Source organism: Pan paniscus, chromosome 4 (genome assembly GCF_029289425.2).
Source record: "Pan paniscus chromosome 4, NHGRI_mPanPan1-v2.0_pri, whole genome shotgun sequence".
Taxonomy (NCBI): Eukaryota; Metazoa; Chordata; class Mammalia; order Primates; family Hominidae; genus Pan; species Pan paniscus.
Window position 1 is genome coordinate 10,688,214 of NC_073253.2, and position 25,077 is coordinate 10,713,290.

The 25,077-nt window shown below is 49.5% G+C and overlaps 2 protein-coding genes across 8 annotated transcripts in view; both read left to right on the forward strand.

Annotated features, from left to right (window-relative positions):
* The window catches only part of ROPN1L (rhophilin associated tail protein 1 like), a 39,849-nt gene that overhangs the window by 2,834 nt on the left and 11,938 nt on the right, over positions 1–25,077 (forward strand). For 3 of the 7 annotated variants that reach the window (XM_014344826.4, XM_063604373.1, XM_034959735.3), the window contains 3 exons: positions 3,783–3,906; positions 5,475–5,636; positions 15,642–15,817. In XM_014344826.4, the coding sequence (XP_014200312.1) occupies positions 3,783–3,906; positions 5,475–5,636; positions 15,642–15,817 (462 nt within the window). Of the gene's footprint in view, positions 1–3,782; positions 3,907–5,474; positions 5,637–15,641; positions 15,818–17,423; positions 17,761–19,297; positions 23,102–25,077 lie in introns of those variants that run through there. The other 4 variants (XM_008975445.4, XM_034959733.3, XM_063604372.1 and 1 more) reach the window with 2 other exon arrangements.
* Positions 18,420–19,282, forward strand: LOC134730417 (uncharacterized). Its single transcript, XM_063604374.1, has one exon. The coding sequence runs from the start codon at positions 18,420–18,422 to the stop codon at positions 19,143–19,145; it is 726 nt and encodes a 241-aa protein (XP_063460444.1). The 3' UTR covers positions 19,146–19,282.

Consider the following 25,077-nt stretch of genomic DNA (forward strand, 5'->3'; position numbering starts at 1 on the left):
GGGTTTCACCATGTTGGCCAGGCTAGTCTCAAACTCCTGACCTCAGGTGATCTATCCACTTGGGCCTCCCAAAGTGCTGGGATTACCAGTGTAAGCCACCGCACCTGGCCTAAACTTCACTTTAAGAGGCTTAATCAGGCTGGGCATGGTGGCTCACACCTGTAATCCCAGAGTTTGGGAGGCCAAGGCTGATGAATCACCTGAGGTCAGGAGTTCGAGACCAGCCTGACCAACATGGTGAAACCCCATCTCTACTAAAAATACAAAAATTAGCTTGGTGTGGTGGCACGCACCTGTAATCCCAGTTACATGGGAGGCTGAGGCAGGAGAATTGTTTGAAACCGGGAAGCAGAGGTTGCAGTGAGCCAAGATCGTGCCACTGCACTCCAGCCTGGATGATAGAGCAAGACTCCATCATAAAAATAAATAAATAAATAAGAGACTTAATCAGGAACTTTCCGAATGTACCATGCTACTAATTTCTCTCAAGAGCCATTTATTTATTTATTTTTTAGATAGAGTCTTTTTCTGTGGCCCAGGCTGGAGTGCACTGGTGCCATCTAGGCTCACGGCAACCTCTGCCTCCTGGTTCAAGCAGTTCTGCCTTAGCTTCCCAAGTAGCGGGGATTACAGGTGCGTGCCACCACACCCAGCTAATTTTTGTATTTTTAGTAGAGACGGGGGTTTCACCATGTTGGCCACGCTGGTCTGGAACTCCTGACCTCAAGTAATCTGCCCTCCTGGCCTCCCAAAGTGGTGGGATTATAGGCTTGAGCCACCGCGCCTGACCAAGAACAATTTGTGAGTTTAGGAGAAAACCCAGGTATTATTCATTCGGCAGTATATATGTAATTGTAGGTTCAAATGTGTTTCAGCTGTCACAGGACAGAATCTGTTAGGGAGAGCTATTCAAAAGTAACTTGAGTAAGGCGGGACTTGGTAAGTGCAAAAATGAAGGGTCCTGAAAGTTAAGCAAAGTAGTGGCTTGGTCCTTGAGAGATTTTGTAGGCAGAGAGATTGGGGCTTGGGCGGGGTGGAGAGGATTCCAGGAAGAGGAAGCAGCACAGGAAGAAGGGGGTGGAGACAGGAAGAAGAAAAACCATCAAAACCAAAACAGGAAACCAGGATACCCACGGACATAACTGCTATAGAACAAGCAAGTAGGTTGAGCACGGCGGCTCACACCTGTAATCCCTACATTTTGGGAGGACGAGGCGGACAGGTTACTTGAGCCCAGGAGCTCGAGACCAGCCTGCACAACGTGGCAAGACCTTGTCTGTACTAAAAATAAAATTAGCCGGCCATGGTGATGCATGTCTGTAATGCCAGCTGTTCAGGATGCTGAGGCAGAAGGATCACTTGAGCCCAGGAGTTGGAGGCTTCAGTGAGCCATGTTCACAACACTCTACTCCAGCCTGGGTGACAGAGCAAGAGCCTGTCTAAAAAAGAAAAAACAAACAAACAAAAAAGATGAAGCAAGTAGGCATTCCTCTTTCCTCAGGTTAGGGTTCTTTTCAAAGGAGCTTTTCAGGTGGGCAAATATCAAAGATGAGCCAGCCTCCCCCTAAGCCTGTGGACTCCACTGTGAGGGGAGTCGGCTGTTCCTTATGACACCATTGTGCAGTTGTGCCTCACACAGGACAATGAACGTAAGAATCAGTCAAGTAATAGAGGCTGCTTTGGTTGGCGTGTGCCTCAAGGAACTGGCAGAGGCTAACATTAGTTGGTCTCACCTCAAAAGCAGGCTTTCCCAGCCTCGGCCCTACTGACAGTTGGGGAGGGCACAGGAGGAAGGGGCATCTTGTGCATGATGGGACTTAGCAGCCTCCTGGCCTGCACCCACTGGATGCCTGGAGTACCATCCACCCTCTGTTGTGACAATCAAAAATGTCTCCAGGCCGGGTGCGGTGGCTCACACCTGTAATCCTAGCATTTTGGGAGGCTGAGGCGGGTTGATTGTCTGAGCTCAGGAGTTTGAGCCCACCCTGGGGGCAACATGGTGAAACCCCGTCTCTAATAAAATATAAAAAATCAGCTGGGCTTGGTGTTGCACATGTGTAATCCCAGCTACTCAGGAGGCTGAGGCCGGAGAATAGCTTGAACCTGGGAGGTGGAGGTTGCAATGAGCTGAGATGGCGCTACTGCATTCCAGCCTAGGCCACAGAACGAGACTCTATCTCAAAAAAAAAAAAAAAAGCGTCTCCAGAAATTGCCAAATGCCTTTTGGCTGGGGAGGAGGGTGGCGGGTGGGGGAAAGAGGAGGAGCATTATCCCCCACTGAGAACTCTGCCTCCAGAGGCTGTATCTAGCTCGGGATTCCTTGCCTGAGTTATGAGGAATTACCCCCATGAAATAGGTGAAAACCTTGATTAGTAGGAATGTGGCAAAACGAGGCACCTATTCTTCACCCGCACCCTTTCGGTCTTTAGGTTCACATTTGCCTAACTCACTGCTGCCTTCAAATCATTAACAAAGCCACAAAATGGAGCTGAAGTTGTCTTACAAAGCAAGGAAACAAAGTCAAATTTGAGGGGTGTAAAGAGAGAGAAAGGATGAGATATGAAGTTTATTTTAGTCTATCAGATATCGACTTATCCATATTTATCTGTAGCAATGTTTCTAACTACCCATGGCTTTAAAATTGTTATCTGTGGCCCTGGTGGATGCTTTGATGTTCATTTGCCTGGATATGCTGTCTCTTTTCATCATGCTAAAGTCATTAGGGCCCCAAATGATGTGGCTTCAGCATCGCCACCTCTGGCAAAGATACCAAGGGGCGTGAGTTTCTCAGAAGTTCTTGCCTGGCACCCCTCCCACCACGAGCCAGAGGCTGGGTGTGGGTTCCCTCTTGACCTATTGCCCCAACAGTTTCCCACTCTTGCCCCCAACATAAGCAGCAATATCAGTGTCCCAGAAAGGAACAATTAAGGGGAACAATACCAGGCAGGAAAAGTGGGGGTGGGGGGATGGGAGCCGGGCCAGCACCTGCCATTCCCAGTGTGGAAGTAGGTGACCTGTGTGTTCCTGGGCTGCCTCAGGGTTGAATATGCAGAGATGCTTAAAGTCAAGCACCTCAAAAAGCAGCAAGACCAAACCCACCTGTCAAAAGTGGGAAGACGGCCAGGCACAGTGGCTCACGCCTATAATCCCAGCATTTTGGGAGGCCAAGCTGGGAGGATCACTTGAGGCCAGGAGTTCCAGACCAGCATGGGCAATGGAACAAGACCACATCTCTGTAAGAAATAATTAAAAAGATTAGCCAGGTGTGGTGGTGTGTGCCTGTAGTCCCAGCTACTCAGGAGGCTGAGGCGGGAGGATCCCTTGAGCTTGGGAGGTCGAGGCTACAGTGAGCCATGATTATGCCACTGCACTCCAGCCTGGGTGACAGAGTGAGACCCTGTCTCAAAAAATTTAGGAAAAAAAAAGAAAGAATAATATATGGAACTCCAGCTGATTGTGAAGTGGCAGGGAGGAGGGGAAGAATCACGCATGTTGAAGGAGCTTCTGCGAGTGCCAGCCACTGCGCCAAGCCCTTCTCACACAGTGCTCCCCAACCCTCCAACAGGGAGTCTCATTATCCCCTTTGCCAACAGAGAAACTAAGGCAGGCAGAGAAGGTTAAGTCAGAGAACCAAGTGGAGGAACCAGGACATAAGCCCGGGATGTTGGTCTTCAGAGCTGTCCTTCCTAATCACTGTTGTTTTGGGGATTATTTAAGAAATTGGATCGCATAGCTGCTTTTTGTGTATTGATGAGCTTTCAGAGATGTCTGTTATTTATTAGCTATTTTTCAGCTCTGTCGAGAGGAGATCCACTTCCTGTAAAGGACAGAATGGAAATGCCCACGGCAACCCAGAAAACAGACACAGGCCTGACTCAAGGACTCCTGAAAGTTTTGCACAAGCAGGTATGGGGGGGCGCGGTCTCTGGCCTCAGGCAGCTGGCCTGTGCTTTCCTTACCGTTCACTGTGCATTGATGACAGAGCGGGGCACACCCCAGCAATGTATTTGAAACCTCCTGAGGTCCCTGAAATCCTGCTTTCCCTGCCACGCATCGTCAAGGTTGATTCAAGGAAGAAATATGTTGTGTCTGGGAGGTCTTTTTCTAGCTTCAACAGCCCCAAGTAACTATCCAGGGGTAGATTTTAGAAAAGTGAAATATAATTTCTTTTAAATACAAAATTTACATGACACTAGATTCTGCTGGGCAAAACATACAAAATTTCAGAACCTGGGGGGTTTCCAGTCCGTTCTCCAGGTGTGTGTTTGTGAAAGCTGTGCGCAGGCCTGAGTAAGCCTCTGCCTTCTCTGTCTGGATGGCGGGGCTGGCCTTTGGCCCCCAAGGTGGGCAGCAGCCTCTGGTGTCCAGTGCTGTGGAGAGCCTGGGCCCCCTTCCTGCCTTGCACTTCTTTGCCCCACACGCCATCCTGTTTTTAGAGACATGAGTTACTAGAAAGTGGGTCACGGAGCAAGGCTAGGCCTTCCTCATGACTCGGTTCTTTTGCTAAAAGAGACACCAGTGGCATAACCTTGATTTTCAAACTGACTTATCCCCATTCTACATTGTGAAGTGCTGTGCTTCTGTGCAGGATACAGTGAATTCTGAAACTAGGACTACCTTAAGGGAAATGAAGAACTCTTGAATGGTGTAGCTTGCGAAAAGACATGCTGAAATTGCTCAAAGCCTTTTCATCCAACATACTGCTAGCAGATTGCAGAAGTTTTCAGTTTTGATAGATTGTTTAAAATAGTAGAAGGAAGGCCGGGCATGGTGGCTCATGCCTTTAATCCCAGTACTTTGGGAGGCTGAGGCGGGCAGATCACTTGAGGTCAGGAGTTCAAGACCAGCCTGGCCAACAAGGTGAAACTTTGTCTCCAATAAAAATACAAAACTTAACAGGGCGTGGTGGTGCGCACCTGTAATCCCAGCTACTTGGGAGGCTGAGGCGGAAGAATTACTTAACCCTGGGAGGTGGAGGTTGCAGTGAGCCGAAGTCGTGCCGCTGCACTCCAGCCTGGGCAACAGAATGAGACTGTCCAAAAATTAACAAACAAATATATAATAGAAGAAATACATTTATTTTCAGTTTTAAGATCTCTCCTATCTAACTGTTAATGTGATTAGGGGCTGGATTTTTAAAATGTTTTTTACTGAGCTTTATTTTTTATTGTGAAGCATTTCAGACAGATAGTGGAGTATCGTATACTCGATATCAGTATGCCTGTTTCATTAAGTCATAACATGATGCCGTATTCGCTTCACCGTCCTTTTTTCATTTAAGAAATAAAAGGTTGCCGCTCGCTGCCTTCCCTGCCTTCCCTCCCCAGGGCTGACAGAACCCCCTGTCATGCATTTGGAGTTCATCTGTCCCCTGCATGGGGCGGGTTACTTGGTGTGTGTTGAATATTCACAGCATTCATTGTTTCCCAGGTTTTAAAACATACATAAATTGTCATGCTGTGTTTTCCAAACAGTGTCACCACAAGCGGTATGTGGAATTAACAGATCTTGAGCAGAAGTGGAAGAACTTGTGCCTGCCGAAGGAAAAATTCAAAGCGCTCTTACAACTGGATCCTTGTGAAAACAAAATCAAGTGGATAAACTTTTTAGCACTTGGATGCAGCATGCTTGGTGGGGTATGTACCTATAAACAGCATATTAATAATTCTGTGTCATCATGGTCCCAGCTTAAAAATAACTTAGGTTTCAGTAACTAAAGGAAACACTTTAGTAACTTTGTCTTAGAAAAGCATTTCCCCCTGCTCCAGGCCTATTATATTAATATTTTCAGGTGTACAGTTATTTTAATTTACAGAAATTATTTATGAATGCCTCAATTTAAAAGTTAATAGTAGATGAAAGATATGGATACTATTAAAATATATTTAGGTTTTAGAAGAAAATGCATCAATGACTTTTTAAAACTACAAATCATTTTGTAAACTGATAACTGTTTTGCTCATCTGTGGAAAGAGGCATACAATTATTTTCTACTTTAGTAGAAATCTATTATTATTATTTATTTATTCATTTTTTTTGAGATGGAGTTTTGCTGTTGTTGCCCAGGCTGGAGTACAATGGCGCAATCTCGGCTCACCGCAACCTCCGCCTCCCAGGTTCAAGCGATTCCCTGCCTCAGCCTCCCGAGTAGCTGGGATTACAGGCATGCACCACCATGCTCAGCTAATTCTTGTACTTTTAGTAGAGATGGGGTTTCACCATGTTGGCCTGGCTGGTCTTGAACTCTTGACCTCAGGTGATCTACCAGCCTCAGGTTCTGGGATTATAGATTACAGGTGTAAGCCACTGTGCCCAGCCTAAAGTATATGTGTGTGTGTGTGTTTGTGTGTGTGTGTGTGTGTGTGTGTGTATTTTTTTTTTGAGACAGAGTCTTGCTCTGTCACCCAGGCTGTAGTGCAGTGGTGCGATCTGGGCTCACGGCCACCTCCGCCTCCCAGGTTCAAGTGATTCCCATGCCTCAGCCTCCCAAGTAGCTGGGATTACAGGCATGGACCTCCACGCCTGGCTAATTTTTTGTATTTTTAGTAGAGACGGCATTTCACCATGTTGGCCTGGCTTATCTTGTACTCCTGACCTCAGGTGATCTGCCCACCTCGGCCTCCCAAAATGCTGGGATTACAGGTGTGAGCCACTGCACCCGGCCCTGAAATCGATATGTTAACAATATAAAATTGTATGCAATGTTTGAATTAATGTTGGTGGTTTCTGCCTCTAAGCTTAGTTGTAAAATTTTGATTTTAAAATGATGAGAAAGTAGAATAATTCATGGTTTTGGATCCATCTTTATAGTTTTCACCTTCCTAATTGTGAAAATTAAGCACTAGATTTAAAACACAATTGAATCTGATTTGAAAAATAAGGCCTCTTGTCCATGTAGAGTGTGTGACACTAGATGGAGACATCGTGTTGAGGATAGAGCTTGGCCGTCTAAGCTGACTCCTGGGGAAGAGACATCACAAACAGCACACATTCTTTTGGGTTCTTCCTATCATAGAGAATAAATTGACACCAGGAATCATGCTGTGCGTCACTGCAGGTTCCTGCCTGTCTCCTGACTTGAGCCACCTTTGCCAGCAGGACTCCAGATTTGCCCTTGACTCCTTCCATAGGTGCTGGAGGCCTCTCCTGGTTGTAGAAAGCCACAGCCACCCTCTGCTCTGGTCCAGTGCGGCTGTAGACTCAGGGTCAGGTTCAAGTGTGGAAGCTGACCTCTCCTCCCTCAGAGGAGCGTGTGCTCGTCTGGGGTCCATGTCTGCTGCCAGGGATGCCTGCTCTGCCCTGGCTCCCGCGGCCCACAGAGTGCTGAGCACGAGTTCAAACACCTGTCTCGGGGTGCGCTGGGTAGACAGGAGGTGCTCGGACCCGCCAGGCCTTGGTGTGGACAGTTGTGTTGTTGACCTTGTTGGCCCTGGGTGGCTTGGAGGTGTGCTAAGAACACAAAGCTGTGAATTCAAGGAGGGGTTTCTTCATGTCGTTCAGCGTCATAAGCGTTCATTTTTATGCTTTAAAAAAATACCTTCAAAAAGGAGGAAATGAAGTGAAGTGCGATGAGAAGAATTTGTAGTGGATTACCACCTGCAGAAGTTTATTTCACATAGGATGCTGTGTAACTGGTGGCTAGCCGCTGCCTGCGTGAGCGGGATAGATGTCGTTCCTGCTCCCTGCGTCTATGGCGGGGGCGTGGCTTGTGGCAGGTGTACTCTCTGTGCTGTTTACATTTATTTCTCTTAGAAATCACTCTAGTCAAATTCATCGAGTTGAAGATCTCTAAAAAGACTGGAAACCTCTGCTTCAATTTCTGAATCATACATACCATTCATTCCACAAATGTTTACTGTGCATTATTTTGTGCCAGGCCCTGTTCTAAGTGCTGCAGGTTCTGGAGTGAACAAAACGGGCAAACATCACCAGACTCTTGGAGCTGATGTTCTGTTATATCCTTGAAGCCCTGAACACTGCTCTACTTATTACATCAAAAGCTATCAATTCAGGTTAAGGGGCACTGTGAGCTGCCCCAGGCAGGTGAACAAGGACATTAAATTGCCATCTGGATGTTAAGAGATTCCTGTCCTCTTTCTCAATGTTTTGATGTGCTTGCATGGTGAAATGACCATATTTGTATGTTGTGGCTTTTATTTAAATTTTTTTTTTTAAGAGACAGGGTCTCGTTCTGTCACCCAGGCTGGAGTGCAGTGGCATGGTCATAGCTCACTGCAGCCTCAACCTCCTGTACTCAAGCGATCTTCCCACCTCAGCCTCCCAAGTCGGGATTACAGGCATGCAGCACCACATCCAGCTAATTTTTTATTTTTTGTAGAGACAAGTATCTTGCCATGTTGCCCAGGGTGATCTCAGTTCCTGAGCTCAAGCAGTCCTCTTGTCTTGGCCTCCCAAAGTTCTGAGATTTATAGGTACAAGCCACAGAGCCTGGCTGACTTTTATTTTTCCATTTCTACAATGCCATTAATGATCCTGAGCATTAAAGCTGTGGATCAAAATGTTTTGTTTTGTCTTTTAAGCATGGAGATCTTTTTTTTTTAAGATAAGAAAATTGTGAACCAAGTCTTTCATCCCCATACTGACACTGACAGAGTCAGTCTGTCATGATCAGAACAAATCACATTGACTTTAGTCAGGCTTTGAAACGCATTTGAACTTTCTTAGTCACAGAAGCATCTCTCTTCGTTTACAACCACAGATGCACACGTGCCTAACGCGGTTTTCCATCTGAACACGGTGCACGCAGTGGGCATGATTTCTAGGGTTTAACCGGGTGCGGGAGTGCACAGAGCCCTGCGTGTGTGTTCTCTGGAATCCTCCCAACAGCCCTTTGAGGAAGGCACCATCAGGATTGCAGGCTGGTGCCCCAAGGCAGAGAGAAGCTGAGTCACAACAGGTGACTTGGAAGTGGGGAGAGGGGAGGATTCCTCCTGGTGGCTCCGTAGCCCAAGGAGTGTGCAGCCCACAGGTTAGCACCACCTTATTCAAGTTGACGCCTGAGATTTCCTGTCTCGGAGAAGAACAACTCCTTGGGACGATCATCAAAATCATTTTGTGTCCTGAAGTGATTCATCCCCTGGAAGGCATTCAACCTCGGCCTCCTCCTGACAACACACACTTTGGAGCTCTCAGAACATCGCCCCATCCAGCTGTGCTACAGCATGTCAGATTCAGTGACTGACCTATGGCGGTTCCCTGTTGGTCCGATGTGACGGCCACCTGCGCCAGTGACAGAGGCTGCATCCTGGCTTACTCCTCGCTGCCGTTTCCTTCCAGGTTTCCGCAGCTAGGGCTCGAAAGCCCATTCGGAAGTGTCCAAGAAAGGCCAACAGAATTCCTCATAGCCCCTGCAGCCCCTGAGAAGAAGACACAGCCACGCCCCCACCCCCCAGTGGGAGCCTGAGGCCACAGGCGTGTTTAGGAAGCTGTCCCTGAAGACGAAGGAGCCGCTCAGGCTCCTGACTCCCCTAGCCCCAGCTCCAGTTCCCCTGATTGCTCATGTCCCTCCCTCTGTGGGAAAGAGGCAGGGGCCACGCTCCACTGACCAACCTTGCCCCGTCCGCTGGAGATTCCCATGGGCCGCTGATGCGGGCCGCTGTGGCCTCCCCATCCCTGTCCTGCACAGGATATCACACCCCAGCCACGGGGTGAACTGCTCCTTCCCATTCAGGGCCTCCTACCCTTACCTGCTGTCAGCCCCAGAAATGGTTTTAAATTAGGAAACTCTAGAGGATAATAGAATTCGATGAAAAGGCCCTTAAGCTCTTGAAAACGCAGTGCTGGGTTAGAGGCTTTCAAAAACCGGTGCTGGGTCAGAGGCTTTTAAAAACCAGTGCTGGGTCAGAGGCTTTTAAAAACCAGTGCTGGGTCAGAGGCTTTTAAAAACCAGTGCTGGGTCAGAGGCTTTTAAAAACCAGTGCTGGGTCAGAGGCTTTTAAAAACCAGTGCTGGGTCAGAGGCTTTTAAAAACCAGTGCTGGATCAGAGGCTTTCAAAAACCAGTGCTGGGTCAGAGGCTTTCAAAAACCAGTGCTGGGTCAGAGGCTTTCAAAAACCAGTGCTGGGTCAGAGGCTTTTAAAAACCAGCGCTGGGTCAGAGGCTTTTAAAAACCAGCGCTGGATTAGAGGCTTTCAAAAACCAGCGCTGGGTCAGAGGCTTTCAAAAACCAGCGCTGGGTCAGAGGCTTTCAAAAACCAGCGCTGGGTCAGAGGCTTTTAAAAACCAGCGCTGGGTCAGAGGCTTTTAAAAACCAGTGCTGGGTCAGAGGCTTTTAAAAACCAGTGCTGGGTCAGAGGCTTTTAAAAACCAGTGCTGGGTCAGAGGCTTTTAAAAACCAGTGCTGGGTCAGAGGCTTTTAAAAACCAGTGCTGGGTCAGAGGCTTTTAAAAACCAGTGCTGGGTTAGAGGCTTTTAAAAACCAGTGCTGGGTCAGAGGCTTTTAAAAACCAGTGCTGGGTCAGAGGCACAGCTTCACTGGAAGTCCAGTCTCTACCCCCAGCACAGGCAGCTGTGCCTCAGAGGGGGACCTCCTTTGTTCTGATTCTGTGTAAAACGGGCCTGTTTTCATTTCCATGCCAGCTGAGAGGTGCCCTTGGGGAGGTGTGAGGTGACTGTTGAGGGGCCTCGTATCATCATGAGAGCAGCTATAATTTGGAAACTGAAAAACCCCACAGAGTTGGCATGCCGAAAATGCCCAGAAAATAGTGGGTGCCCTCGTGCCTGTGCTCTTCACTCATCTCCACTTGAATTTCAGATTATGGATCAGGTGTAAATACTTGGTTAAAAACTAAGTGTTTGGCTGGGTGCAGTGGCTCACGCCTGTAATCCCAGCACTTTGGGAGGCCAAGGCGGGTGGATCACCTGGGGTCAGGAGTTTGGGACCAGCCTGACCAACATAGTGAAACCCCCGTCTCTACTAAAAATACAAAAATTAGCTGGGCGTGGTGGTGTGTACCTGTAATCCCAGCTATTCAGGAGGCTGAGGCAGGAGAATCGCTTGAACCCAGGAGGCGGAGGTTGCAGTCAGCCAAGATCGCATCACTGAACTCCAGCCTGGGTGACAAGAGTAAAACTCCATCTCAAAAAAACAACAAAAAAAATAAGTGCAGCTTGCCAGTCACCTCTGCCCAGCACATATTGCACATGGGAGAATAAATCAGCAACACAACAGATGGCAGCATGGGGCAGTCATGCCAAGGAGAGGGTCTTTTGGCTGTTGTGCAAGTGACCGTGCCACCCACAGGCCTTTGGAATTGAGAAACAAATGTTAAGAAATGTAACTCGCAGCACAAGATGAAGCAAGTTGCCTTATGAATCCTTCTGGATATAAAAATTGCTGCAGATCTTATTGTCAGAAACGTTGACATGGGTAGTGTCATCACGCCTTTGCAGAGGAAGTGATGCTCGAGTGTTTTGATGTATTTTTCCTTAAATACCACTTCCTCTGAAGCCTTGGAACAGCGCGTTACACAGATCTCATCTGCCTGCTCCATCCACGCCAACTCCTTCCTTTCCGACTCATCCTTCCTGAGGCCCCGCAGTCCTGCACACGGTGGTGACGGACTTCCATTTGTGTCCAGTGTAAAAGCAAATCCCATCATAACAACGTGTCTTTGAGAGTTTCAAGCAAGGAACATGGATTGTGAAATCCACGACTCTGCTTTGAGCAAGTCCTGTCTTGGGGACAGTCTTTTAGAGGAGCCACGTATGCAGTGGTCCTGGAGCGGTGCCTGCAGCTCCACGGAGCAGGTTCTGCACTTTTCCTAGAGAGAGCATCATGTTGCCCTGGGAGCTGCACTCACCCCCTAACCGTGCTGTCCACCTCGGCAGCACCAGGTGCAGCCGCCACCAGCACTGCTGGCATGGGAAGGGGGTGGAAATGGGAGGAACTGCCCCATTAGGCCGCAGGGGACAGGGAGATCAGTTCTGTTCAGGGCTCCATCTCCTGCAGCCAAATATCTGGGTCCTCAGATAGGCGACGTCTGTGCCCCAGGTCTTGTTCCCAGAGCCCGCCTGGCGGCTGCTAGACATAATAAAATGAAGTAGTCACTGGGGTGAGCTCAGAGGCCCACCGGCTGCGCTCCAGTCCTGGCTGGGTGACTTGGGTGATTGCTGAGCCCCTCTGGGCCTGGCCAAGGTGTCTGTCTGCTCCTCGCAGTAACCACACGAGGTGACTGTCATTATTCTCACTCCCAGAGGAGGACAGCGGGCTGTGTTATCAGCCTTGCTCTGACCATGGTGTTCTGTAGGGAAGGCTCATTTTGTCCCACAGCCTGGAGTGGCCTCAGAGCCCTTTCCTGTCCCTGAGGATGTGGGGTTTATTCCTGACACAGACACTGTGGAGCTGGACAGTCCAGGCCTGGCTTGCAGCGGCCCTTTCCCTGCATCTGCAGCTCCCCCGTGAGGATGGTGCTCCACCCTGGCCCTCCTGTGTTTGTTTCTTGCCCTTCCCTTGGAAGCACAGCCCCAGATTCATCCCTGCAGGCGATTCCCCAGGGATGCCAGCCACCTCCGTGGCTGCTGCAAGCAGGAGCTCTCAGTCTGCCCTCACACCCCACCCCAGCAGCCTGCAGGGTACCAGCCTGCTCGGGAAGGTCCTGGTTCTCAGTCATGTTTGCCAAGCGATGTGGTGTAAATACTCCCACTGCTGCTGAGTTCAGGCTGCCAAGGTGAAGTCCTCCAGCTCACACAACTGCTGGAAACTTAGCAGTGGGCTCATGAGCCGGCTCCAGCACAGCACCGGGCTCCGAGGAAATCCTGTGCCACCCGCCAGTCCTTGTCCTTCCTGTCCTGTCCTGTGTGCTTTGACACAGGAGATTGCTCTCTCCACCAGGACATGCTTTTCTTCACTCACCAGCAGCCTCCCTCCTGGCTGCGCCTTTCAAGTCCCCATGCTGGTCCCTCATCTCCCCAGCTCTTGGTGGTATAGCGTGTCCTGTCCTCCCACCTCGGCAACCTCGTGGGGCTCGGCTGTATACACCATCCTGCTCGTATACACTACCCCACCCATGTATACCATCCCCCTGTGTATACCATCCCCCTCATGTACACCATCCCGCTGTGTACACCATCCCCCTGTGTACACCATCCCCCTCATGTACACCATCCCCCTCATGTACACCATCCCGCTGTGTACACCATCCCCCTGTGTACACCATCCCCCTCATGTACACCATCCCCACCATGTACACCATCCCCCCGTGTACATCATCCCCTTGTATACACCACCCCACCCGTGTATACCGTCCCCCCATGTACACCATCCTGCCCATGTACACCATCCCCTCGTGTACACCATCCCCTCATGTACACCCATCCCCCCTGTATGCCCCATCCCCCCGTGTACACCATCCCCTCGTGTACACCATCCGCCTGTATGCCCCATCCCCCCACCGTGTACACCATCCCCCCCGTGTACACCACCCCACCTGTATACACCACCCCGCCTGTATACCCCATCTCGCCCATGCTCCCAAGTCTCCTCTGTGAGCGCTAGGCCTACTAAGTAGCCACCTGAGTCACCAGTTCCACTGGGCGCCTGACAGACATGTCAGTGGAAGCCACCCCAAACTCAGCTTCTCTCTGGAACTTTTGCAGCTGTTCAGGCACGAAACATTGGAACCACTTTTCATGGTTCTGTCTCTGCCCACATGCAACCACCAGTGAGTTCTGGTAACTCCACCTTCAGGAGAGGCTGAGTCTGGCCCTTCCCAGGCCCCTGGCTGGATTATTCCAGCAGCCTCCTTGCCAGGTTCCCGCCTTCCACCCTCCTCACCAGGTTCCCACCTTCCACCCTCATCACTGGGTTCTTGCCTTCCACCCTCATCATTTCTCTTCACACATCGGCAGAAGGACTCCTTAGAAACACTCCACAGTGCTCCGTCTTTGTTTAAAACCCTTTGACACCTTCCCATAGACCCCAGCCAAAGCCCAAGTCCTCCCTCGGTCTGTAAAGACCTCCGTGGTCTGCCCCCACCCCATCCCGCTGACCTCATTTCCCGCATCCCTGCCTCTCCATGGCCTGCTCTAGCTACCCGGAGCTCCTGGCTGTTTCTGGAGCACACAGAAGTGCCCCTGGAATTCTCCCAGCATCCCACATGACTGGCTCCTTCCCCCTGGGTCTGTGCTTACATGCTCCCTGCTCTGACCTTCCCTGACCACCCGATTAAAATGTCATCCTCCACCCTGGCACTGCCTGCCTGCTGCTCCAGGCACGCCCTCTTCCAGAGCACCCTAGAATCCAGGTGTTGTGGCTCTCCCACTTGACCGTGATCTCCACATGAGCAGGCGTTAGGTGTCTGTTCACTGCTACATCCTGGTGTGTAACAGGCACTTGGCGAACGTGGAGGGAATGAAGGGCTGTTGCCATGTGTGTGTGTTGGCGAGGGGGGTTACGTTTAAGCAGCCACCTGTGTGAGCTCACCTTCATCAGTAGGCAGCGTGACCATCCAGGCAGGTATGAGATAGCCACTCTGGCAAGGACGGCCTTCACAGAAGGGACTCGAGGTGGGGACTGAGGGGAGGGTCCCATAGGCCAGCTGCGGAATTAGGACACCTGCCCCCACAGCTTACCCTGGCCAGGGTGTTGAAGGCTGCAGGTCATGATGTCTTGGTGCAGAAGGAGAAAAGGAGACCTGGGCTATGTGTTCTCTTTTGAAAAGATAGTAATCTTATGTTACATGGTTCTCCCACCTTCTTCAAACAAACACACAAACAGCTCATGTTTTTTCAATAAGGATGAATTGAGCAAGTTGGAGGTGGGAGGCCATGGGCTGGCCCTGGGGAGCCCTGGTGCCCAGGCCCTGCGGTTCCAGCGCCATGCAGCCTCTGGTCTCATGAAGACGACCTTGGCCTGTTAGCTGCCCCCCACCCCCGCAGGGACTTGGCTGGGAGGGCAGGTGCTAAAAGTGTCTGCCGTGTGGAGGCAGGAAGGCTGCTCAGAGGATGGGCTTTCCCGCTGAAAGCAGAGGGTGGGCTGCTGTCTGGGATGAGCCCAGCAGTTTGGAAGAGTGTGAGGGAGATGAATGATCTCAGGGAGGAAGTCCGGTTGCTGTTCTGGAGCTGAGACAGAGCCCAGAGCCTTCTGTGTGAACAGGGACAGAGCCAGGACAGAGCCCGGACAGAGCCCTCCCTTCTGCTCGGTGGGCAGGCATTGGCAGACACCCAGGGCTTCCTTGTAGGCATGCAGGCCGTTGGCTGCCAGCCCTGCCCTCTGCAGGCAGCACCTCTGGCTGGTGGCAGAGTTCATTCAGCCCCTGGGCACGTCCCCGGGTGTGTCTCTGGGCCAGATGGGGCTGCACAGTTCTGCATTAGCTTAGGAAGTTGGTTTTAAAGACATTGATGCTTCCTTTTGTCTGTAACAGTCATTTCTATTTTAATAGAAAATAAGATCTGTGAATTAGAATTTTTTCCTGGTCAATTGCACCCCATTCGAACCTTTCCTTTTCATTTTTCATTATGGCAATTGTACATTCACCTAGTTCTCAGTTCAGATGGAGCGCATACTTTTTGGAGAATTTCTGTCAAATATGCTAGAGTGTTGATTCTGCTGATGCCTGCTTTCAATGTGAGTGATGCCAGGAGTAACTGTTTTTCTCCCCACCTGGCTGTGGTGCTCCCAGTCCTTGAACACTGCGCTGAAGCACCTGTGCGAGATCCTCACGGACGATCCGGAGGGCGGGCCCGCTCGCATCCCCTTCAAGACATTTTCCTACGTTTACCGCTACTTGGCCAGATTAGACTCAGATGTGTCTCCCTTGGAGACGGAATCCTACCTTGCCTCTCTAAAGGAAAATATGTAAGTATGCACCCTCTCTAGGATTCAGGTATGTTGACCATGGGAGAATTTCCTGTTTCACTTCCCCCTTGTAGGGAAAAACTCAGTTTTTCCTTTGCTCTCTCACCACAACAATAATCAACACAGAAGACTGCTATGATCAAATGTGTGGAGGTTTTTCCTCACCAAAAAGCAAGCAAGCGGTCCTGCAGCAGACACCAGCTGTGCATTCTCATTCCGTCTCTACCCTGTCTACCTGGAGATAGCCTGAGATCCTACAGGTTGAGGGTTCAGTCCCCAAGACTGCCCCCACCCTGCCCCATTTCTGATGCTAGTTGCAAGCCCCAGGTTATTTTGCCTGTGCTTCTGACCGACTGGCTCTAAATCAGGGTTCCCACAACCCCTCCTTGGGTCAATTAATTTGCTAGAATGGCTCACAGAACTCAGGGAAACACTCATGTTTACTAGTTTATTACAAAGGATATTTTAAAGGCTACCAACAGTCAGAGGAAGACAGACAAAGGGCAAGGTCTGGAAGGGTCTGGAGCATGGGGGCTTTTGCCCCCATGGAGTTGAGGTATATCACCTCCCTGCCCGCAAATGAGCTCTTGTTCACCTTCCTGTTGGTCTCGATGTGTTTAGCTTCCGGGAAACTTTCTAAGCCCTGTCCTTTTAGGGTTTTTTTTTTTCCTGGAAGCTTTGTGATTGATTAAATCATTGGCCAATAGTGATCACCTAAGCCATCAGCCCCTCTCCCCACCTCCAAGGTTGGGCTGGGCTGAAAGTCCCACCCCTCTAATCCTGCCTTGGGCTCTCCAGTGACCAGCCCCATCCTGAAGCTACCTGGGCCATCAGCCAATCACAAGCATAAAGAAAGAACTCACTTTGGAGATTCCACAGATTTTACTTGTATGCCAGGAGCGGGGGTTGAAGACCAAATATATATTTCACAATATCACGTCCCTTGTCTGCAATAACTTTGTCCCAGCGAATCCCGTGTTTGGCAGAAGGTTTAGGCACACCTGATGGTATTCAGGGTGTGTGTAAGTGGAGCCGCAGATCAAAGGCCATCAGCAAAAGCAAGCAGCACCTCAGAAGGGAGCCCGACCTCTCCCGTGGCTCCCACCCATGTGGGCTGAGGCTCAGGTTTTTTTAGACTTTAGAGGGAGAGAATGTATCCTGTCATTAAGACTCATTTATCCCAGATCTATCCTGATTCCTATGTACAGCATGTCAGGTGGTACTAAATTGTAGCATGTTAAAAAGTGAGATAGAGGCTGGGCACGGTGCCTCACGCCTGTAATCCCAGCACTTTGGGAGGCCGAGGCAGGTGGATTACTTGAGATCAGGAGTTCGAGACCAGCCTGGCCAATACGGCAAAACTCCATCTCTACTAAAAAAATAGCCAGGTGTGGTGGTGGGTGCCTGTAATCCCAGCTACTCAGGAGGCTGAGGCAAGAGAATCTCTTGAGCCCTGGGGGGGCAGAGGTTACAGTGACCCGAGATTGTGCCATTCCACTTCAGCCTGAGCAACAAGATCGAGACTCCGTCTCAAATAATAATAATAATAATAATAATAATAACTTAAAAAGTGAGATAGAATTCATTTCTCCACAATGAAACGTAGACATGGATTACTGCTGGTGGACCTCCTGACAGTAGTGCCACGGATGCAGGATCATTTGCAGAAACTTGAGGATGTCATTGACATCAACCACGCAATTCTCGCTCTGATGAACTTGCTATATGACCCCGACACATTGCATGTTATGTTGTATTTGCACCAGGCTGCATGTGATGTAAGGCTGGTTCTGCTCTGAAGCATGACTTGGAGCTAACGTTGGAATATATTGTCCAGTGTTCTGATCACCTGTAACATTTTTTAACAAGATTAATGAATCCTCCCTTTAAAGACAAGATGCAGAGTAAAAAGGAACAAAGCTCTTGGGTCCTGCGGAAGTTCTCATTTGTTCATTCCCTAAACCATCATTGGGTGCTGACTCTGCACCCTGCACTACCTATGGGGAGGCAGAGAGAGCAGCCCAGGGCTGGTGGGGTGGGCAGAGATGGTGGTGACAACCGCAGGGTCCGGGGAGCTGTGGCGCTGCAGAGTAAGCCTGGTTAACAGCAAGAAAGGGCCTTCTAGGTGCAAGGGCAGGAAAGGGCCCAGGTCCTCCAGGCTCCAGCCCCAAGGGAGATGGGGTCCCTGAGGTCTTCCCGGCACTTCCCCTTGGGACCACTGCCCCCAAGTGCTGGTTATGGTTTGTCCCTGAGCCCCACACCTCTCATCTCGAATTGCCCACGGTACAGTTTATTGAGCACCTGCTCCGTGCCAGGCATTGGCGCAGGTGCCGGGGATGTAGTCAGTGAACAGGTCACGCCCTGACCCCTGGAGTTTTGCCCTGTGGAGCAGACAGACATCAGACAAGCAGATTTTAAGACAGTAGGTCATGTTCAGTGCCAAGAGGACAGTAAGCCAGGGACGGGGACCAATGGGGGCTGGTCCCAGGGCCGCCTTCTGGCACAGCACACACCCCTGCTCGCCTCAGCCTCCTGAGAAGCCCCCTGGCCTGTCATCACCACCCAGAGTCTTGTCCCCTCCTCCCACCCTTTCCAACCGGCCATGATGCCACCTAGGATGCAGGCCACAGCACCAGGAGCTGGCGCTCAAGTGATCTGCCAGCCTCCGCCTCCCTTCCTGTGCCAGTGGAGCCTGCGTTCTGTGCCCTGCCCCACCTGTCCCAGCCGTCCTCGTCTCCTTGTCCCTTCCACATCGTTTCCTCTCCTTCCTTCAAACTCACATCCCCTCTGCCCACCATGGGCTGAGCCTCTGGACTCCATGGTCCCTCTTTTTCCTCCTTCCTCTGTCATCCACTGTCACTCCAACCCTCCTGTCCTCATGGAAGACCGCAGCTCCCAAGCCATCCCTTCTCTCCGCCTTATTCTTGACACCATCCTGGCTGGTGTCTGCAGTCACACGGACTACACAGTACTTTGTCCCCAGCTCTCCTCCTGGTGCCCACAGCCTCTGCTTCTGCACCGCCATCCGGGTCATGCTGGGCCCCTTCTCCTGCCCGATCCGCGCACCTCTTCTCTTCTTTTGTGCTCTCTGATGCGGCTACTCCACCTGACAGGGCCACCTGGGACATGGGTGGTTCCATCTCATTCCAAATCCATGTCCCAAGCCTCCAAAGAACTGGGACCCTGTGCAGCAGCCCCTTCTCTCACCACTTTCCTGAGATCACAAGTCATCAAAAAAGAAAAACCTATGCATATAGTACCCATCTTTTCACCTAGAAATAAAGCTACATTTATTATACGTTTTGGTGCACTTTGCACAAGAAAATAGAATGCTTTATTTTTGGAAGTAAGAATTACTGATGAGCAACCATAAATAGTTTTTAAAAGTAGACCTTTTAAATTATATCGCATTTTATAAAAATGTTACTAAGTATATGATGAGAAATTACCAATAAATATCTTTATCTGTTTCCAATTTAGAGACGCCAAGAAGAACGGCATGATAGGTCTTTCAGATTTCTTCTTTCCAAAGAGGAAACTTTTAGAAAACATTGAAAACTCTGAAGATGTAGGCCATTAATACAGAGAAGAATACATTTTAATGTCAAAATAGTGCTCTTTAAAATTCTGGCACCAAATACAACTTACCCTGAATCACACACCTCTGTAGTGTGAGTGTTTCTCTAAATGGGAATTTAGTGTGACTGCTTCGTGGGGCCTGATTCATGATTGCTTTTCACTGTGTCTTTTAGGGACCTTAAGTGTAAGAAGTTGATAACAGTAAAATGATCTCTTTTAAGAAAATAATCTATTTGGAGACTGCAGAGTCAGAAGTGGGGCTGGGCAGTTTGAAAAGTGGCTTTTTGGGCCGGGCGCGTTGGCTCACGCCTGTAATCCCAGTGCTTTGAGAGGCCGAGGCGGGTGGATTACGAGGTCAGGAGATCGAGACCATTCTGGCTAACACGGTGAAACCCCGTCTCTACTAAAAATACAAAAAAATTAGCCAGGCGTGGTAGCGGGTGCTGTAGTCCCAGCTACTTGGGAGGCTGAGGCAGGAGAATGGTGTGAACCTGGGAGGCAGAGCTTGCAGTGAGCCGAGATCGCGCCACTGCACTCCAGCCTGAGCGACAGAGTCAGACTCCGTCTCAAAAAAAAAAAAAACAAAAACACAAACGAACAAACAAAAAAAGGGGCTTTTTGGTCAGGCGCAGTGGCTCACACCTGTAATCCCAGCACTTTGGGAGGCTAAGGTGGGAGGATCACTTGAGGTCAGTAGTTTGAGAGCAGCCTGGCTAACATGGTGAAACCCCATCTCTACTAGAAATAATAAAAAAATTAGCCAGGCGTGGTGGTGGGCACCTGTAATCCCAGCTACTCAGGAGGCCGAGGCAGGAGAATCTCTTGAATCTGGGAGGCAGAGGTTGTAGTGAGCCGAGATCGCGCCACTGCACTAGAGCGAGACTCCATCTAAAAATAAAAAAAAACAAAGTGGCTTTTCTTCTTCTTGACTCCAAGCTGGTGGAGGGGCTCGCCCTTTGCTCCCTGCCTACCCCTCCTAAGACTCCCTGGGAAGGGCATTGGCAGCTGAGGCTGGATCTTTTCTATGAAAGGTGGACCCCAGGGACCCTGCTGCCTGGCCTAGCGTCCGTGGCTGGGGGAAATGTACTGGACAGCAGCATGATCCACTTGAATGGAAATAAGCATCCAAGATCCTTTATTTGCTTTCCTTTTATAAAGTTTTCGAAAAGGCCAATACCAATGAATACATTTCAGGTTAGCTTCCAGGCCAGGGCTCAGGCCCTGGAGAAAACTCGTGCGAATGCCTGTCTGGGGGGCCCAAGAAGCGAGTGTGGGCCCCTCTAAAACTTAGAGGGACAGATTACATGACGACTTTGGGGACAGCTTGCTAAGTGTCCATTTGGCAGCATTTGGGATGAGACGTGCTTTCACTGTGACTATCTTGTTGGGAGATGATGGGGAGGGGAAATAAAGCCCCTGCCTCCTCTAACCCTGGAGGCTGCCCACGTTTACCAAGAGAATCTCATCCAATGCTGACCAGCTCAGCGTGCAACACAGCATCACTGGGCTCAAGAAAAGACATTTGAAGACGAGTTTTGTAAGCCCGAGCATAGGTGAATATCACTGTAAATAAACTCCAACATGAAAATCTGAATGTATAAAGCATAAATCAGGAACAGCTTTTCACTCAATCAAAAAGGCATGTGGTGTTTCAGTAATAAAAAGCATGAAGTGTGGAGACACGCGGCAGCGTGGGTGTGATTAGACCCGTCCCTGCTGGTGAACAAGCCCTGGCCTTTGTCCCTCGAAAAGGCTTTTGTCTCAAAAAGTGGGTTTTCTTGGGAATGACTTGGTCATAGAAGGAGAAATAGCATTCTGTATGAATCGGTGAGGGCTGCCAGAACGAAGCACCGCAGACCCAGGGCTTACGTAGCAGAAACACTTCCTCACTGTTTCGGAAGCAGAAGTCCAAGGTGAAGGTGTTGGCAGGGCTGGTTTCTCCGGAGGCCTCTCTCCGTGGCTTGTGGATGCTGTCCTCCTCCTGGGTCCTCACATGGTCTTCCCTTGTGCCTCTCCATGTCCTCATTTCCTCTTCTTATTAGAACACTGGTTATATTGTTTTAGGGCCCATGCTAATGACCTCATGTTAACTTAATTACCTTTTAAAGATCCTGTCTCCAAATACAATCACAGTCTGAGTTGCTGGGGGTTCGGACTTCACCTTGTGAATTTTGTTGGTGGGGACACAAGTTCCTCCACGCCACATTACTTCTCCCAGCCCTCAGAATGGTTTTAGCCTGACTTGGCAAGTGAGGGCTCTGAAGTTCCAAAGATTTTCCCATAGAAACATGCACTGGCTCTACAGGTATAAAAAGAAATGTAAATAGAAAACAAAACAAAACAAAACAAAAAAAAAACAAAAAACACGAACTGGCCTTGTCTAGTTGACACTAAACCAAAAAGTATGTGAGACAGATCTCAATCAACTTCGAAGTTTATTTTGCCAAGGTTAAGGACGTGCCTGGAAGAACAAAACCACGGGATCACAGAGGCAGTCTGTGGTCTGTGCCTTTCTCCAAGGGTGATTTCCAGGGCTTCACTGTTGAAAGGGGAGAAGCGGGCTGGAGGCGGGAGGGGAGGATGTGGTCATTACTGAATCCACAGGCTGCAAGGGAAAAGGACCAGACAGGGAATTGTCAGTTATGTATCTTATGGTCTCGTGCTCAGTAAATCTGTGCTTCACCCAAGATAAGGTGAACCCAGAGCTGCTACCTGAGGAGATTTTAACTTTTTCTCTGTAGCTCTGTGCTGAGGAGCAAAAGGAAAGGCAGCTTCCTGCATGACTCAGCTTTCAGCTTCATTTGTTTTCCTTCTGGCAGAGTGAACTGGGGTCCCAAGTTTCTCTTTTCCTTTCATGACACTGTCTGAACACCTGTGTCGTCTCAGAGTAGTGACCAAAATGCCAAGGCCTCATTCGGAGGATAAGCACTCATCTGCCCAGCCAGACCCAAGGTTTTCAGAGCACTCCTTAGCGTGGACTCTGGGTCTGGAGCAGAGTGGGGGTGGGCACCCAGGTCCCGTCCCCTGAGTGCTGGGCCACTGGCCGGCTCAGCATGAGACTCAGACGCACAGCCCTTAGATCACCCACGCATCAGAGTCTCCTGCTTAACGCTCTGTCCCTGTCCCTCCCCCAGCACAGTTGGGGGTCTTCGTCTGGTTCCTGGTCACTCTCGGCTCAGCTCCAGCCCCCAGGGGTTGTCCCTGCCTCACGGTTGACTGTCACCATTGGGGCTCCAAGTGCCCAGAGGCCGAGCTCCATCATGGGTGGAAGATGAGCTAATTTTGTAATTAACAAAGCATAAAAGGGGATCACTCTCCATGCCATTTAGTGGGGGAGCTTTAAATATCTTGCTCTAACACCTGATTAATGTGCCATGCTTCTGTGAGCAAAAAGTGGATTGTTTGTGCCTCATAAACCAGATTCCTAATCCCAGAATACTCAGGCAGAGGGCTTCCTCTCATCAAGGAAAACACGTTCCCTATTCTGTTGATTTTGACTCTTCTTGTTACAAGGCTGAATCATCTGTATTCCCCTCCACAGCCTGCAGTTATTTCTTGTTAAAATAGCCATAGGTAGTTGGGCTTTCAGTCAGATTGTTGCTTGTCTTTAGGGGGTAACTCAAATGGTTTATTTAATAACCACAAACTTTGTTGCAAATATCATTAAGTGGTCAAGATGTTGAATAAAATAAACTGTTCATGTGGCTGGTGTGTTTGAAGAAAGTAGCTCTGGGAGGAGAACAGCAGAAACTCCTTTGCTGCAATGAGGATGGGAGGGGGTGCCTGAGGACCCTAACGGGGTTGGTAGGGGCTCCGGTACGAGAAGGGGGGATTTGCTAGCACATGGAGAGGAAGCCACATCTGGATTTAGCACCTCGAGAGACAGACAATTTTTCCAGTTGAAATCACTTTAAAAATAAACTTTGGGCGGGGCGCAGTGGCTCACGCCTGTAATCCCAGCACTTTGGGAGGCCGAGGCGGGTGCATCACGAGGTCAGGAGATCGAGACCATCCTGGCTAACACGGTGAAATCCCGTCTCTACTAAAAATACAAAAAATTAGCCGGGCGTGGTGGCAGGCGCCTGTAGTCCCAGCTACTCGGGAGGCTGAGGCAGGAGAATGGCGTGAACCTGGGAGGCGGAGCTTGCAATGAGCCGAGATCGTGCCACTGCACTCCAGCCTGGGCAACAGAGCAACTCTGTTTAAAAAAATAAAAATAAAATAAATAAACTCTGAAGATGATGGAGCGTTTGCTGGCACCGTGGCTCATGCCTTAATCCTAGCACTTTTGGAGGCCAAGGTGGGAGGATTGTTTGAGCCCAGGAGTTTGAGACCAGCCCTAGCAATGGAGTGAGACTTCTTCTCTACAAAAAAATTAAAAAAAAAAAAAAATTAGCTGCAAGTGGTGGCATACTCCTGTGGTCCCAACTACCTGGGAGGCCAAGGTGGGAGGATAGCTTGAGCCCAGGAAGTTGAAGCCACAGTGAGCTATGATTGCATCACTGCACTCCAGCCTGGTCAATAGAGTGAGATCCCATCTCTAAAAAAGAAAAAAAAAGTCCCTGGCATTCATATGGTGTGACTTTGAAAAATATCTGCTTTTCCTTAATTGCAGTGTGGGGAGGGGGGTTGTGGGAAGCAGAATTGAAAAAGCTACAAGATGCAAATGAGTGGACGGTGGTTTTATCTTATGACTTAAAGAATGCTCTGTCCCATTGAAATATATGTCTTAAGTCTTTATCCAGGCAGCAACGAGTGGCTTATTTGGTTTCAAGCTAACTTTATTTGTTGGCTTCTGTATTTTTCATCTCTAAAGAAAGTGGAGTATATTTCTTCTGTTGGTTTCTGAGGTATAGGAAAAGAATGAAAGCAGGGATGACTCCAGAAATATGTGCTTACCCAGCATGGTGGAGTTCTGAGGTAGCTGGGCAGGGCCAATGATTTGCTTTTGAAATGGTTGTGCTAAGAGTCACACATCGAATTTACGATTAGTTGTTATTTCTTGGCAATCACTAACATACTTGTGAATTCTCATTGTGTGAGAGAATCTAACTTACAAATCGTTTTCAAATGTAGTGAGATTTTTATGTATACTAAATTTAGCAATTAATGAGGAATGAACACAGAAATTAATCATTTATTGAGTCTGATTTTGCTATTTCCATAATTTGCAGCCAATAATTTTTTTCAAGTCTTAAACATTCTCAGAGGTCGATGAAACCCTTGTCAGCCTGTGGCTTTGTGCCTTAGCATCTCAAGAATGAAATGTGTTCAGGTCCCCCGTCCTCCAAGGAAAATCCCAACTCTATTATGTTACTTCGTACAATTGGTTTTTCCTGGTTATTGAAGGGGATCCCCACCAGGACCCCATGAAGTGGACAGAAGTAGGATTAACCCCCTTTAGAGGGGACTGGCCTAGAACTAAGATGCCAGGGGCAGCCAGGTCCTCCTTCTGCCCAGGGTCCAGGCCCACCCACCTGGCCTCACACTCCTGTCCCTCTCAACTCTTCCATCCAACAGCATTCCCCATATCTGTCCCATTTCCCCGTTCTGGCTTTTGGTAAGGCCAGAAGCCCCCACAGGTGAAAGAAACTGGATAGGTGGGGCTGGGTTGATGTCCACTGTTTCCTGGAACCTTCATGCTTTCCCCGAGGTTGGAGCAGGGGTCCCACGCTTTCCTG